Source organism: Carassius auratus, chromosome 26, assembly GCF_003368295.1.
Source record: "Carassius auratus strain Wakin chromosome 26, ASM336829v1, whole genome shotgun sequence".
Classification (NCBI taxonomy): Eukaryota; Metazoa; Chordata; class Actinopteri; order Cypriniformes; family Cyprinidae; genus Carassius; species Carassius auratus.
The window spans coordinates 19264815-19279855 of NC_039268.1; the positions used below are offsets into that span (position 1 = coordinate 19264815).

Below are 15041 nucleotides of genomic sequence, written 5' to 3' on the forward strand. Positions count from 1 at the left end.
AAGTATACACTTAAATTTTGCACATAATATATATGTACATACATAACTGCATTTTGTAATATACCTGCCTACAATTGTCCTTTGTATATTGTCATTCACTATCTACTTATTTGTATTTTTTATTCTTTTATTATGTGTTTTATGTTCTGTCGCTGTCATTCTGTTGTACTGCAAGGCTGTCCATTCCTACTCCTGGAGAGGCACCTTAGCGCCAACCCTAATTAAACAAACCTAAGCTAACTAATCAAGGAGACTTCCAGGCAGGTGTGTTGGAACTAAACTCTGCAGAAAAGTAGCCCTCCAAGCACAGGACTGGACACCCCTGTTTTATGTAACTAACTATTCATTCACACACTCTCAAGCAACCACCTTTACATTTTCCCCTGAACTGAGAGACCTGACATTTTAGCCTGTTTTTGGAGTCCAATTGGGAATGTCTTTCAAGGTAATATCTTTCTGAAACCTCTGTACACTCTATCTCATTTAGGAATCCTAATCTGAACAACAAATACAGCCAGAGCTGTCCAACCTGATGAAGCCACCCAAGCAGGAAAAGAGATGGAACATTTGTACACAGCAAATCCAGAATGTTCATTTGGGGAGAGAGGGGCATTAACCTGAGCTGTATCAGCAAAAGACATCAGCCACTGAGGTGTGTATTTTTGGTGTCTGCCCTTCTCTTTATCTCTACCACTTTCTCCCAATGTCTCTTCCTAGACTGTTTGGATTAAACCTCCAAATGTACCACAAATCAGAAAGAAGCGAATATCTTGCTCTTTTACATAAACATATGAGGACTTGACACATGGCCTAATTTAAATGATATCCATATATTCATAGCTGGTTTTTTTTAGGGGAATCCAACAGATGTAGCTGAGACACACCCTTCCCTGTTTCTGTCATGCACATGGGCAGCCCATGGGGAAGCCACAGCGGGTTTAAACCACTCATAAAAAAAGTGCTTAAAAACAGCATCAATTTCACACCAGCAGGGACAATACAGCCCCGAGGATGACAGATAGTAATTTCAGACAGTAAAAACCCAGACAGTAATTTTGACTAATGCATCCAAAGTACAAGAACATTTGTCATTCGTCGAGAGAGTCTTAATGGAAAACTCAGTAATGATTATTTTAATTCTCATGTTTTTTCAAACCTGTGGGTGAGTATTCTCCTTTTGATTCCCCCGGAAGAAAGAAAGTCATACAGATTTGGTGAGAAAATGATCACAAAATATAAATTTTTGTGTGAATTATCCCTTTAACATTGTACACCTTGTACAGGTTTTTCATGACTTTGGGGAATAGATCACCACATTGCACACTCTACTCAACTTTGTTTTATTGCTATCAGTCGCTGCTCCTATTAAAGTGTTAATTCTCCTTTAGAGGTCTACACCCCATTAAAAATTCATAACCTGTTATTCCCTTTGATAATTTGTTGACGAACAGAACATCTTTTGCCATCTGTATAAATGTTAGAAGTGTCTTAAACAATTACCTTCTAGGCCAAGGATGTCTTATCCTGCTCCTGAATGGCCAAGGTCTTGTAGAGTTTAGCTCCAACTTGCCCCAACACACTTTTCTATAAGTTTCTAGTCTTGATTAACTAGTTCAAGTTTGATTGATTAGAACTGGATCTCAACTTTGCAGGATAGTGACCCGCCAGGAGCAGGTCTTGACACACTTGTTTTAGGATATCCCAAGTCTCATTGCTGTATGAGACAGGGGCATCTTTGGTCTTGGAGAACTGACGTTTGATTAGAAATGGAGCTAAGCTTTTCAGGATAGTGGCCCTCCAGTACTGGAGTTGCCAATCCCTGTTCTATAAGGTAAAATAATCAGTCACACTGGTAGAACCGATCTACTGGTCATTGTAATTTAAGTCAGACTCTGAGAAGTGGGAGCCTATGGATGAACGTAATTAATTTTACAGCTGAGGTGAAAGAGTTCCACAAAAAGCTTTCTAGACGACCCCCTTTCCCAGTGACAGCTGCACTGCATCCCTGCGTAAGCCCTTTAGGCTCGCTCTAAACCCTATTATATCTCTCTTAACTTCACCCTCAACGTTATTCCTCTCTTCACATAGTTCCACATCTCTGGGTTGCTTTTTCTCCCAAGTCTTCCATACCACTATCTCTTTCTCACACATCCTCTCTACCCCTTCCCCCTGACTCACATCTTTCTCTCTCATCCGATAAATTATGTGTATTCGACGTCTTCCTCTTTCACACCCTCTTTTCCCTTATCTTCCACTTTCGCCTTATCAACAATTCCAAACACAAGGAAGGGTTTGTAAATGCTTCAATGGAGGTAAATTAATTGCACGCACATGCTTATCGTTCCATAGGACTAGTACTTAATTTCCCCCTTTATCCAGCTAATTTTCTTTATTCCAGACTGTCTTCTCACCTGCAATCCAGTCGTTCCAGCTCAAAGTGGGGGTTGAAGTTTAGCACGATGCGCTGAGAGGGTTCGGGTGCGCTGATTACCCACTGGCAGCTCTGATGAGGTGGGTATTCAAGAGGGTATCCTGGAGATGTGATATAACCAGCATTACTGGCATCCAGCTGGCCTCCGCATGCCTCAACTAAAACAAAAGGGAGATAGACAAATAGAAAGAAAGTGAGATGAGGTAGAGTGCTAGATAAGTTAGATATTAGCCACATAATTAATGTTAATTTGGTCAAGCAGTGCGGTGTTGAATTAAATACATAAATCTAAAGAGCAACCAAATCCCTGAGCGAGCACTTCATGGCTACCAGGAATACTTATCAAGTTGTCTAAACACACAAGGGACAAAAGCAATGCTATATGAAGCTAAAAACCATCATTAAATAAACATAAGCCCTATTGTGTTCATAATACAAGTGTCTGCAAGTAATTGGTGCATGTTGAATGATGTCACAGAGGCCTCTTGAAAATACACCTCATTATAGAAGTTGCTTGGGGAAAAATGGTTGGGAATGCTGACTTAAAGCTAAAATAACCTCTCCCTAATGGCATTGCTGTCTGGATACTGTATTTCTACAGTGAATAATAAAGCTTTTAATTTGACAATTCTGTGACATGACGCCCACATTTTCAATTACCTTATGTTCTTTTAAGTTATCGTATGTCAATGTTAATGTAGAAGTCTGGAAGCATTCAAAATATTTCCGATGCTCTCTACAAGATAAAATAATCCACCACAGCTAACTCTGAGACAGGAAGTGACACGAAGGTCTCTTCTCTGGAGGTGCTAAAGGTCACCCCCAGAGCAGCAATGGGATCCAGCATAACAAAGCCTTTCTTCTACCACCTCACCCAATGTGGTTTCTCTGTTATCTTCACCAAACATTCCTTCCACATGCTAGCGTTCATGCTAACATGCGCAACAGCACTTTTTCATGCCGCCTTCACACATAGAGGATATCACTCTGGTCATTATTATTCTAAATGGAGCTAAGATTAGGAGACAGAAATACTTTCTAGTCTTTCACCATGACAACCGTGCAGTGAGGGGTTTTTAACCGCATACCAGTCAAACGACAATTGAGGAATTAACAGTTGGGTCGTTCCTGCTATGCAGCACATTTTCATGTCACCTTCACAGAATATTTAAATCATAAATTGCATAAATGGAAATCAAATACTTTTGTTTTCTTTTATCAGAACTATCATCACAATTATATTTATTGAAAATCAGTTCATTAAGAATGAAATATAATGAACTTAAATGTATTAAAGGGAAAGAAATTAAATTATGTCATTAATTCCTCACCCTCGTGTCATTCAAAAACCTTTTTTCATCTTCAGAAGACAAATTAAGATAGTATTTATGAAATCGGAGAGCTTCCTGACCCTCTATAGACAGCAATGAGTGTGTTTAATTGTAATTTTATGAAGCTTCGAGTATACATTTGAAGAGAAGAAATTGTTGAATCAAGTCTTTATTTTTGTTTTCTTTGTGCACAAAACATATTCTTGTTGCTTTAGAAAATTACAGTTAAACCACTAATATCACATGAACTATTTTAACAATATCCTTACTGCCTTTCTGGGCCTTGAATGTGTCAGTTGCATTGCTGTCAATGCAGGCCCAGAAAGCTCTCAGATTTCATGAAAAATATCTTAATTTGTGTTTCGAAGATGAACTAATGTCTTATGTGTTTGGAATGACATTAGGGTGAATTTTCATTTTTGAGTGAACTATCCCTTAAATATTCAGCATGTTTGTTGGAGATATTGTTTGAACTGGTCATCATTTTATAGGTTTTTCCCCATGTCCTTGATGCACTTTATTTCCTGTCAGTCTTTTGTAAAAACCCTTAACTAACAAACACCATTTCCGGAATGACATAATCCCTTAGGAAGTAGCAAGAAATAGCAACTAAACATTAAACTCTTAAACTTTCATCCTGTTTTAAACAACATTCAAAGATATATATCAAAATAAGCTTTATGCCATCCTCAGGTAATCTATCGATCACTCCCTCATTTAGCAGTGACTAACTTTAGCTCTTCAATTCAGTCCTGCCCATTTTGTGCAACTAAATAATCGCATTAAACTGAATAAAGCTGAAGTGTCTGAGCTTGACCTGTGCATATTTTATAAAACAGAAGCATATTCATTTTTAAAGGTTACTGAGTTAAAAAGGTACTACATGAAAGGAATGAATCAGACATTGAGAGCATGGGTACACATGATTACTGTCATCAACCTCATGAGAAGCAAGCCTGAAGATGACATTTTCTGTATGATAAAAATGTAAACCTCCACAAAAGGTGAGTGGAACTGGCTAACACGCTTATGTTTAGCAGGATACATCACAGCACATGTCGGAAAGGGAAACTGGGAATAGTGCAGGTTCAGAGAAGAAGAGGGTGGTTTGACTGACAGTTCTGGGTCTGATGTTGGCTTCTGCAAATGCATAGATAAACACAGCTGTCTAGCTAGTGTTAGGAAAAACGTTCCTCTTTCTGACAGAACAAACTTCATGACTACTTTGCCCTTATCCCATATGCTCCTAATGTATAGCAGAATCTATACGAGCGGGCATATTTCTAACATTGGATGAGTTTATACGATCATAACCCCTATAAGAACAGATGGAGTCTCTTATATTTAAGCAATACAGGAATAGCAATGCAGCCAGGGAGAATCAAAACAAAAATGAGACACAAAGAGTTTCAAACCCGAATGCACAACTCCAGAATTTTCTGAAAACTTGTGAAATTGCCCTTCAAAAGCAAGCTGCAGGGCATCCTAAAACCACGTTAAAGATCTTCAGCGCTATGCATCGGTGTGGTGGAAAATCTTGAGACGAGGAGTTGAGTATCGCCTGGAGCCAAGACTCCCATCCGTGCCAGTCATAAGAGCCGGAATAAAAGGTATAAAGATGGTTGGGGTTTCTTTGAAGTGGTAACATTTCCACTGCTATTATGTCTTTTTAAAAGGTACACTTAAAATGAGGTGGCATTTCAGTCAACAACCAAATCTTGCCAACTACATCCTCTGAAGAGGAAAAGCTAGCCAGTAAAATGTGAGTGACACACAATGAGTATGTAATACTGTATATATGTATACACTATCTATCTATCTATCTATCTATCTATCTATCTATCTATCTATCTATCTATCTATCTATCTATCTATCTATCTATCTTTTTATGCATGTGTCCATCTGTCTAAATTAAGCTAGCACAGCGAAAACCATTAAAAAAAAATATATATATTTTTATTTTTTGCATTACATTGAGTATTTTTACACTCATCATGAAAATAATGTCAAATTGCAAAACAAAAGTCCTAAAAAAATTTATTTCCTTCTTCCCTATTTTCACCTCTTGTTTTGTGCATGAAAGTTCCCTTGCAGCCCTCCTCCCATGACTTCCTCACCTCATCTTGGTATTATTACCCAATATATTACAGGAACACAAAAGGACAGAAAGATAGCAATCATTCTAGCATTTTCATTCTGTCTGCATGTATTCTCTGGCTGTGTCTATCGCTCTATTGTGTGTTTTCAGGGAAGAGGGTCTTGAGGATAAATCCATGAGGGGGGATTTTGCGAGCTTTGCACTTTTTTAGACAGATCTGTCCTTTCATGTAGAGAGACAGAAGGGGAGAGCGGCTACAGACAGCCTCGAGAAGAGAATTCAGACCTGGTTGCTGGAATGAACAAAGAATAAAAATAATGTTTGTGTAACTTTAAATGGCTTGTTCATCCCAGAATAAAATATTTACTGACCCTTATGTAATTTCAAATTCACATTTTTCTTTTTTTGAAATGAGAAAGATGAAAAACAAATATGACCATAAACTTCCATGAAAGCTGCATAAACATGGTCCATATGTGTGCCATCTTTTCTGTGAGGAACAGACTGAATGTCATGGAGCTGTGAGTGGATGACTGGTTCCGTGAGTCTGTGTGAACCAAATCAACCAATTCTCTCAAAAGATTTGGTAGCTAAATTCATATTTAGTTCATACTGCACATCCCTGGCTCTTCTTCGCACAAGTAGCCATGTCCAGCTAGCAAATAAATCATTCTTTTAAATCAGATCTTTTCAATTAATCTAGTTTACAAAACCAGTCTATAAAGAATTGTTCACAGATCAGACCGGTTTACCTCCCAGGTTGGACTCAGTGATCCGGTTGCAGTGGTTACGGATCACCGGAGGGAAAGATTGGCAGCAAACAAAGACTCATATTTCTCTCTGAAAGTCTAACATGTTTAGAACAACATAAAAGGTGAGGAAATAATGACATATTTTAATGTTTTAGTCTTATCCCATAATAACCTTAGGTTATGGTAGTTGCTTTTAAAGACTAAACGAGTCAAAATGTCAAAAAACAAAAGGGGATCTAAAATGCACAGCCCTCTAAAAACGAGTCACTCTGTGTGTGTATGTTTTGAGTGTGCACCCAGATGTTCTGTGTTCCTCTCTGCTGGTATTAATTTCTATTAATGGAATCATCGCTGTGCTGAGCTGTCACTGTGGCGATAAGTTGCATCCATGTAGAGAGACCATGATATATCTCCATCACTCTCACCCGCTCTTTTTCTCTCTGTTTCTCTCTTCATCCTTCCATTCGCACCTTAATTAAAAAGTGCTGTCACCCGCGGTGTGGAAATCAGCACTGATCCATTCATCCTTACCAAAGCTTTCTCACTCACTCACTCTTTCTCATTCTCTCTTTCTCACGAGCCTCACTACAAACTAAGCACTCACCAAAAGAGTTCACTAGTCGTCCATATGAAATTAATTTAAATTTATTCCTCTTACAAAGCTTCAGGAGACATGAACTATGGTGCACAATTCATATTTTTCCATACAGGTTTGTTAAAACATGAGGTTGAGCAAATTTTCTGAATTTTCAGTTGAATTATCCCTTTAAAAAAACATTGGATTTATTTCCATGACTGAAATGTCTTAGTTTTGCTTTTTGGGAAGGGTTCTACGCCTTTAAATTTCTTTATAGAAGGGCTACCAAACTTCACAAACAGCACTGTTAGAGCATTATAAATCACAACATTATCAACTGGGTCACAACTAAGTGGTATAAAAATGGTACAAGACGTCATGCATTAATAGTAATCACATTTATTAAACCAACTTAAGGTTGTTTCTAAGACATAAAGAACAAATGATTTATTAGCATGGAATTCAAATGCTCTATGTTCACAGGTGTCCATGCATCAGCTATTTTACAAAAACTCAAAAACGCAGTTCATCCAATCAGATTTGAGAGATTATATAATGCACTTCAGTCACCAATTCCCAGTGTACATCTGATCGTGCATCATGCATTTTACAGTTGTCGCTCACTGAAACTTCTGCGGTGCCCTAATTTACAAACATCAATGTGTCACGTTGTCTGTCTTCCCTCTCGCACCCACACTCCTGCTCCACTAAAAGCTCAAAATGACACTGACTAGGAGAGGCCGTTTCAATTATTTATGCAATGTTTTTAATTCCTCCTCAATTCAAGCAATCCAGGGAGTTCTCAGCACCCACTGTCTCCACAGGGATTGATCCGGTCGTGGTTTCCTGGCCCCAAATGCAAATTTCTGACCTTCTTTTCGGAGCTGAGACTGCAAGCTTCTGCATAGATTAGTATCTCTCCTATTCACGAAACCCAGAAAAATAGGATGAAACAGCATACACAACCACTCAGGGTGTTGTAGATGAAAAGAAGATACATGTGAGCGTCTTTCTGTCTATTTGCAGGAACGCTGGGGAGAACTAAGTGCTTTGTTTGTTCACATGAAGTATTTATATGTGTCTCTTTATAATGTAATCAGGTGTGTCATGCTAAAGTGGACACAAAAAAAGTTGTCTTATAGATAAAGAAAAGCAGCTAACATGTGCAATTACCATAATAACTAAAACTACAACACAAACTTCATACTAGTGTTTTAAACAAATCCTAAAATCAGATGACAGATGCTAGATGATAAAATAGGCAAACACATCCAATAGAAGGACCAAAAATAAGGGAAGTCGGTAAGTTACCACCAAAAATATCCTAGCAAAAGCATAAAAACACACTATATACCACCTAGAACACCTCTGAAACTGTAGCGATCCCTTGCAATCACTCATTACATCCTAGCATAATGGAAGCATGTTTTGCATGTACAAATACCACGCAAAAACAGCAAAGTGCAGTTTAATATGCTCTCTGTAACTTTGTTTTCCAAAAGAAAGATGAAATATAATAAATTTCTACCTCTAAATAAGTTACAGGTTCCTTAAACTTAAAATACCCAGTAAAAATGTAATTGCAAACAGGCCAAAATGCATCAGTACAACTTCTAAAACAGGAGAAAAATCTAAGTTAAATATCTTGTAAGCACCCCTGGAAGGATTCGTTAAGGAGGTTTCAGATAAGGGTGCAGTGTTTAACAAAATGTAAATAGGCACGAATAGAGAGGCAGGTGAAAATAGTGCTTTTGAGAATAAAAGAAAATATGCCACTGCAATGACACTGTTAACACATGGACAGTCTGATATCATTCAATGTGGGTCAACGTGTCACTTTTTGGCCAGGACAAAACAAAAAAACTGAGAAAGGCCCCTAAAGGCATGGACCTCACACAAGAGATGCTGTGTCTTTGTTGTCCATAATTCAGTGCATTGTGTTGCGCTTGTTGCAGTCGAAGCTGCTCTGGGAGGGGGGCGTTACAGAAGTACCTACGAGAGCGCTGCATGTGTATGGTTTTAGGCTGCGGTCCAAATGGGTTTTTCAACACCCAACCTTAAAATAATGGAATAATTGTCTGCAACAAGATATGGGCTTGCAAATCAAAACTGTTTACACAAATTACCCCCTGAGAAAATATGAAAACAATTATCAAAATGTAATTGCAGGCGTTGCTAATGATCACAGAGAATAAACAACATTGTAAAATTCCATCTGTATTCAACTGCTGAGCTCTGAACTTCACACAGTGCAAGCCCTACTTTTTAAACCTGCTTTAGTCTTGCCACTTTAAAGTGGATATTCCTAATAAGTGATATCATTTGTAATGCCACAGTACCCCTAAGCCAGCTGCTACAATGATGAAAGTTTGTAGCCTATCTGTCAAGAGCAATAATGCAACAATGGCACAGAGCCTAAATCAAGTCAATGTCATCCATAAGCAAGTAGGGTTCATTCATTCACAGCTGCAGCTTTCCATTTGAAGACCTTTCACCACTAATTCTAGCTGCTTCATCAGTTTTTTGTTTTGTTTTTGTTTGTTTGTTTTTGTTTCTTTTTAACCTGTTGTTCTAAAACTGCAGGTGATGCTGTAGTACTCTAAATAAATGTATGTTATTTGAGAAGACTAGTTCGAGACGACTAAATTGCACAAAAACACCATTAATATTATGTATATTATCACAATAGCTCAGTAACTACGCTTATTATCTCTTAGTAGCTGATGAAGTCCAAATTAACGATGTATTGTTGACCATATCTGTGAAAACAATCTCTTGTGGAAACTTGGACGACATTGTGTTGCTGCAGCCTTATCACTTCTGCTTTTTGAAAGCTCCTAATGAACCATTGTTTTGTTATTCCGGGAGAAATGGGCGAAACAAGTCGCAATTAACACTAATGCAATATAAAAGCTATGCGCGCGCTCTGAAGCCCGCTCGCGCTTAAACTCTGTTTTCTCGTCCTTACAGTGGTGTAGCGTTTTCATATTTGACACTATAACTGAACATTACTGACACGGTTGCCTACTTTAAATCCATCAATATCTATCGTTCTGCATATTATGATGTCGCCTACCTCGGACTAGGCTACTTCAAATATGTTACATGAATATCATAATCATTCAGTTTCATCTAATAGTACCATATAACTCTGCCACGATATCACAAGAAGCGCAAGAAAGATGAACCCTGCTTAGACCCCAAAATCATGTTCGTTATACTCTCAAAGTGATATTTTCTGGAAGGGTTACACTGAATAAGACTTTTCTCTTAAGAAGTTATCCGATTAGGCTTTAAAACCTTTACCTTTGAAATCGGAACCTTTAAGTTTTATTTGGCTACTTTTTATCACACAAGACATATATTACTCTCCAGTTTAGTCTGGAAATCTAAAGTTGCTCAGATTCCTAAGTCAGAATGTCTCATCTTTAGACATGAAGCTATCTTTCTAATAAAAATAAAATAAATCAATGTCTAGGCAAAGCACTTATTCTAAGAATGTAAGACTGTGAAGACTTGTGTGGAGAGTTGTGTGGCTGCCCCTTATTAGATATGAATCTGCTCTTTTTCTCCACTAAATAAAACCAGAAGCTCTCCTTTTCCCAGCATGGTTTGCCTGGACAGCAGAAACGCACGTCGCTTCGCTTCGCCAGAAGAGAAATCTGTTTGCCATTTGCGGATAGCCTCACTGGATGGGAATTTAGACACACAGATACCCTTATGAAAGCTAAAGAAAAATAAAAAAAGAAGAAGAACTTACTTTCTGTTGCGCCGACTTTCAGAACGAAGCAAAAAATAAATGCAATCCCTTGTTGAGATATCCAGAAATCCATCTTTCCAAAAATGCGCTTTCTTGAAGAAGTGACCTGTATTCAACTAGTGATCTTCTACAAGGAACAAACGCCGATAAAACAGAGTGAGAAAAGCAAAGAAAAACAAGCCTTTTTGCCTTAACAGTGCTCAGAATTTCACATTCAAATGCAGTTCTGTTGAGCCAATTGCGCACAGCAAACGCAAACTGTGCATGATCTATTTCATGTACTCATAAAGTCATGCTTTGTCACAAAACAGCCGCGTTTTCCTCAAATAATACTAAATTAGAAGTCTTCAACTGTCACGGGTTTGCGTGCGCTATTGCGCTCCATTGCCTTATTGGTGTCCGTTGGTTTGATAGAGGTTTCTGCGGGGGTCTCTCTCTTAATCGTCCGCTTAAATCACGCTGCCCTCCTGGTTTAAATGTTCTGATATCGTCTTGCTCGCGAAAGTCATTCAGTCAACTCGGGAGGCAGCAAGTTTTGTCCAAACTGCCAGTCAGGAGTGGAATTGCGTTGCGCACAGAAGCGTGTTGTTGCGCACTGCTGTGCTCGCGCAGAGAAGTGACAGCGCGTGTGGATGTGCTGGAGAGCGCGAGTGTGTGTGTGTGTGAGAGAGAGAGAGAGAGAGAGAGAGAGAGAGAGAGAGAGAGAGAGTCAGTATGTGTGTAATAGCATTTCAGAGCGGCGCAGCTATCGCATTACACTGAGCTTTCTTGGCCCGCCTCCCCTCGGTCACTGATTAGAGAACATCTCTCTCTCCCCCTTTCTCTCTCTCTCTCGCTCTCCATCTCTCTCTCTCTCTGTCTGAGCGTTGAGAAGTCCGGTTCATTTCAGCGAATCGGTTCGTTCAATGAACGAATCCATAGAATCGGCTATCGTTCAAAAGTTATCACAAAGGTTCACTCGCACCCAGACTTCTCTCTCGTTCTAAAGATTAGAGGCAGATTCATTTTAGCGATTCAGTTCATATAAGTCTACGCTTTCATTGAAGAGGTCATGGCTCAAAAGTTATCAGAAGTTGCATTCAAACGAGTCGTTAATTGATTCGTTTAAAGAAATGAACGATTGTGAATAATTCCAGTTTCTTGTGCTAAATTGGTTTCAACGAAAAGATCCATAGAATCAGTTAACGCTTAGGCATATGATTAGTAGTAGGCTATTTTAGTAGCAAAATACATATAAACCGTAAAAGCCGTAAAATAGTTTTGATATTAACTATTTCTCTCGCGTTCTCAGCTCTGAGAGACTGATTAATTTTAGCTTTCAATGAAGTAGCCTAGTTCAAAAATTATTAATCGGTTAGATAATTTCTCAAGTGGAATTGTAGATTAACTTTATCATCATCTGCCGAATGCAGCAACCGACCAATCAGAAGTTTTACATATTCGTGTGATTTTCACTGTTTTAAAACAAGACAAACTGTGTCAATATTTTTTCTAAGAGTCGTGTTATATTAAAATGTATAACCGTTTCAAAACAATGATTCATTTGTGAATAAAACATCAGCATGCTCTTTCTCTCTCTCATTCTCTCTCACACACTTGTGTACCTCATCAATTGCCAGGAACTCAGGCCCACACACACTCACACACACACACACACACACACAGCTACAGTGCATGTTATTTTTGGATTTTGACTGGCCATCCTCTCTAGCAATAATACACAGCCTGAAAATGCAATTAACTTTCAAGATATCACATGATATGATGAAACCATTATAAATCATACAAATTCAAGTTCACATTTCTAGGAGGGTGGCTTGCACGCAATACAAATGCAAAGTTCATATTCTTGCCCACATGCATCCTAATGGTCATCGTGATATGAGGCAAGGTGTGCAATGCACAATTACATGAGGCAACGTTTGGCAATGTTTATTTCATGTTTTGCCATAGCTCAGAAGTCTCAAGTCATTGCGTGATTTGACCTGCAGGGGGACAGACCTGACCACAGGCCCTGAACAACACGGGTCGTCAAGGGCAGAGCAGGAGCATAGCCAAAACTGTCGACCTTCACAGCAGTTGGACTAGATTAATGTCTGGTGCATAGCCATTCCTTCCTGGTGAACTAATATTTCACGGTTTCTTATTTCAAAAAATCTCATCTGTTTAGACTGTTGAAAAATACATTGAAGATTTAGTTTTTCTCAGACATTACTCTTGCATAATGCCTATATGTTCACAAGAGCATATTACATATGACTCTTATTATTTTTGCAGATAATAAGAGTATTATCAGAGTATTACCAGAAAAGTTTCCAATTATTAAGACTTTTTAATGGTTGTAAGTCTTTTATGCATACCAAAAAAAAAAAAAAAAAAAAAAAAAAAATGTGTGTACAGTAATGCATTTAAAATGCATGTTAATACATTCTAAAAGGTACATGCAACATGTAGCTTGGATTTTTGTTAAACCTTTATATTAATTATTCTATAAAAGAATGTGTTATATGAGATTTAAATCTCTTTTAATCATGGAAATACTGTTTTAGGATGGACTTAATGGTATCGTAAATAATATAAGATGTAATTTTTACTATTTTATTATTATTATTGATATTATTTTGCATGTCAAATACAAATTTGGGTTCGGTAAGATTTTATTTATTCTTTCTCTTCCGCTCACCAAGGCTACACTTATTTAATACAAAACACAATAAAAACAGTAATATTGTGAAATATTATTACAACCTATAACAACTATTTTCCATTTGAATATATTTTAAAATGTATTTTATTCCTGTGATGCGCAGCTGAATTTTCAGCAGCATTACTCCAGTCTTCTGTGTCCTTAAGAAATCATATGCTGATTTGTCATTTTGTAAATCTTTTGTAAATGTCACTTTCGATGAATTCAATGCATTCTTTGCTGAATAAAAGTATTAATTTCTTTAAATAACAATAATTTAATTTGAACTGTAGTGTAGAATGCAGTTTGACAACTAAACCAAAATGAATTACAGTGGTGATCTTTATGACTGATTATTTGAGCCAAAAGTTAAGATTTCAAGCTGAATTATACATGCAAGTTAATTTCAAAGATGATTACTGAACCCCACTCACATGCAACATGACGAGATCATGTAAGAACAGTATAGCATAAAATTTGAAACATAAATCATTGACTAATATTGTATACATTTTAAAAGAAGCGTATTCAATATTCGTAAGAAGTATTCAGTGCCTTTATGTTCCACACTAAAGCCACAACATGCATGTCTTTTGTGCAGACCACACGGTTTAAGGATTTAAGGTGTGTTTCTCAGCCCATTGGCACAGACTAAATGAGAGCTGTATATCTAAAGGCCAAAATGTCACATGTTTCTGGACTGGCGGCCACAGAACAGAACCACCCCACCCAAGCCAAGCTGCTCTACAATCAAAAGCTCTAACTACAGACACAGAGGTTTTTTAATGAGACAGCAGAGCTATGCCATGCCGAAAATACTTCACAGAGAACTGCTTTTGGGAAGGCCTTCACACCAGGAATTTACAGTAGGCAAGTGGAAGGACAGATTTTCATGCAGCACGCAGCAACATGTTTAACATTTATCCAATTTATTGTTTAGCTAGACTTTTTTTATTCATTTATGCAAATTTGAGTTAACTTTAAGCAGACAAGGTTAGGGTGCTAAAAATCTAAAATGATGACAATAAAAACATGCTAATAATCAGTTCAGGTATTCCCATGTGACATACAGTATGAAGAAGAGCCAATCCCACAGATGCCATTTATAATATATATTAAGCAAGAAAGACTCTTGAAGTGGGGAAATGCTCAAACTAATTGGATAAAAGTCTGTAGTGCAAGAAAGAAAAAAAAAAATGGACAAGACATTTACATAAGAGGCTTGAATTTTCTCATGAGAGAATTTCAATGATATAAAAATATATGTAAACTTTAGTTTGTGACATTAAATAAAGTCTTCTTAATAAATAAATGCATCTCAAAGCATTTATGTTGACAGAGTAACTTGCAGATCTGAAACATTTAATACATAACATAAATATAAACTCAGTCACATGGTACTTTT

General features: G+C 37.6%; 1 protein-coding gene across 3 annotated transcripts in view; it reads right to left on the reverse strand.

The window, feature by feature from the left end:
* Nucleotides 1-11614, reverse strand: part of LOC113044585 (neuropilin-2-like) — a 70523-nt gene extending 58909 nt beyond the window's left edge. For 2 of the 3 annotated variants that reach the window (XM_026204685.1, XM_026204684.1), the window contains exons 1-2: nt 10951-11612; nt 2412-2589 (exon numbers count right to left, since the gene is read on the reverse strand). In XM_026204685.1, coding sequence (XP_026060470.1) covers nt 2412-2589; nt 10951-11023 — 251 coding nt within the window. In that variant the 5' untranslated portion in view covers nt 11024-11612. Of the gene's footprint in view, nt 1-2411; nt 2590-10950 lie in introns of all 3 variants that reach the window. The other variant, XM_026204686.1, reaches the window with a different exon arrangement.
* Between the last annotated feature and the right edge of the window lie 3427 nt (nt 11615-15041).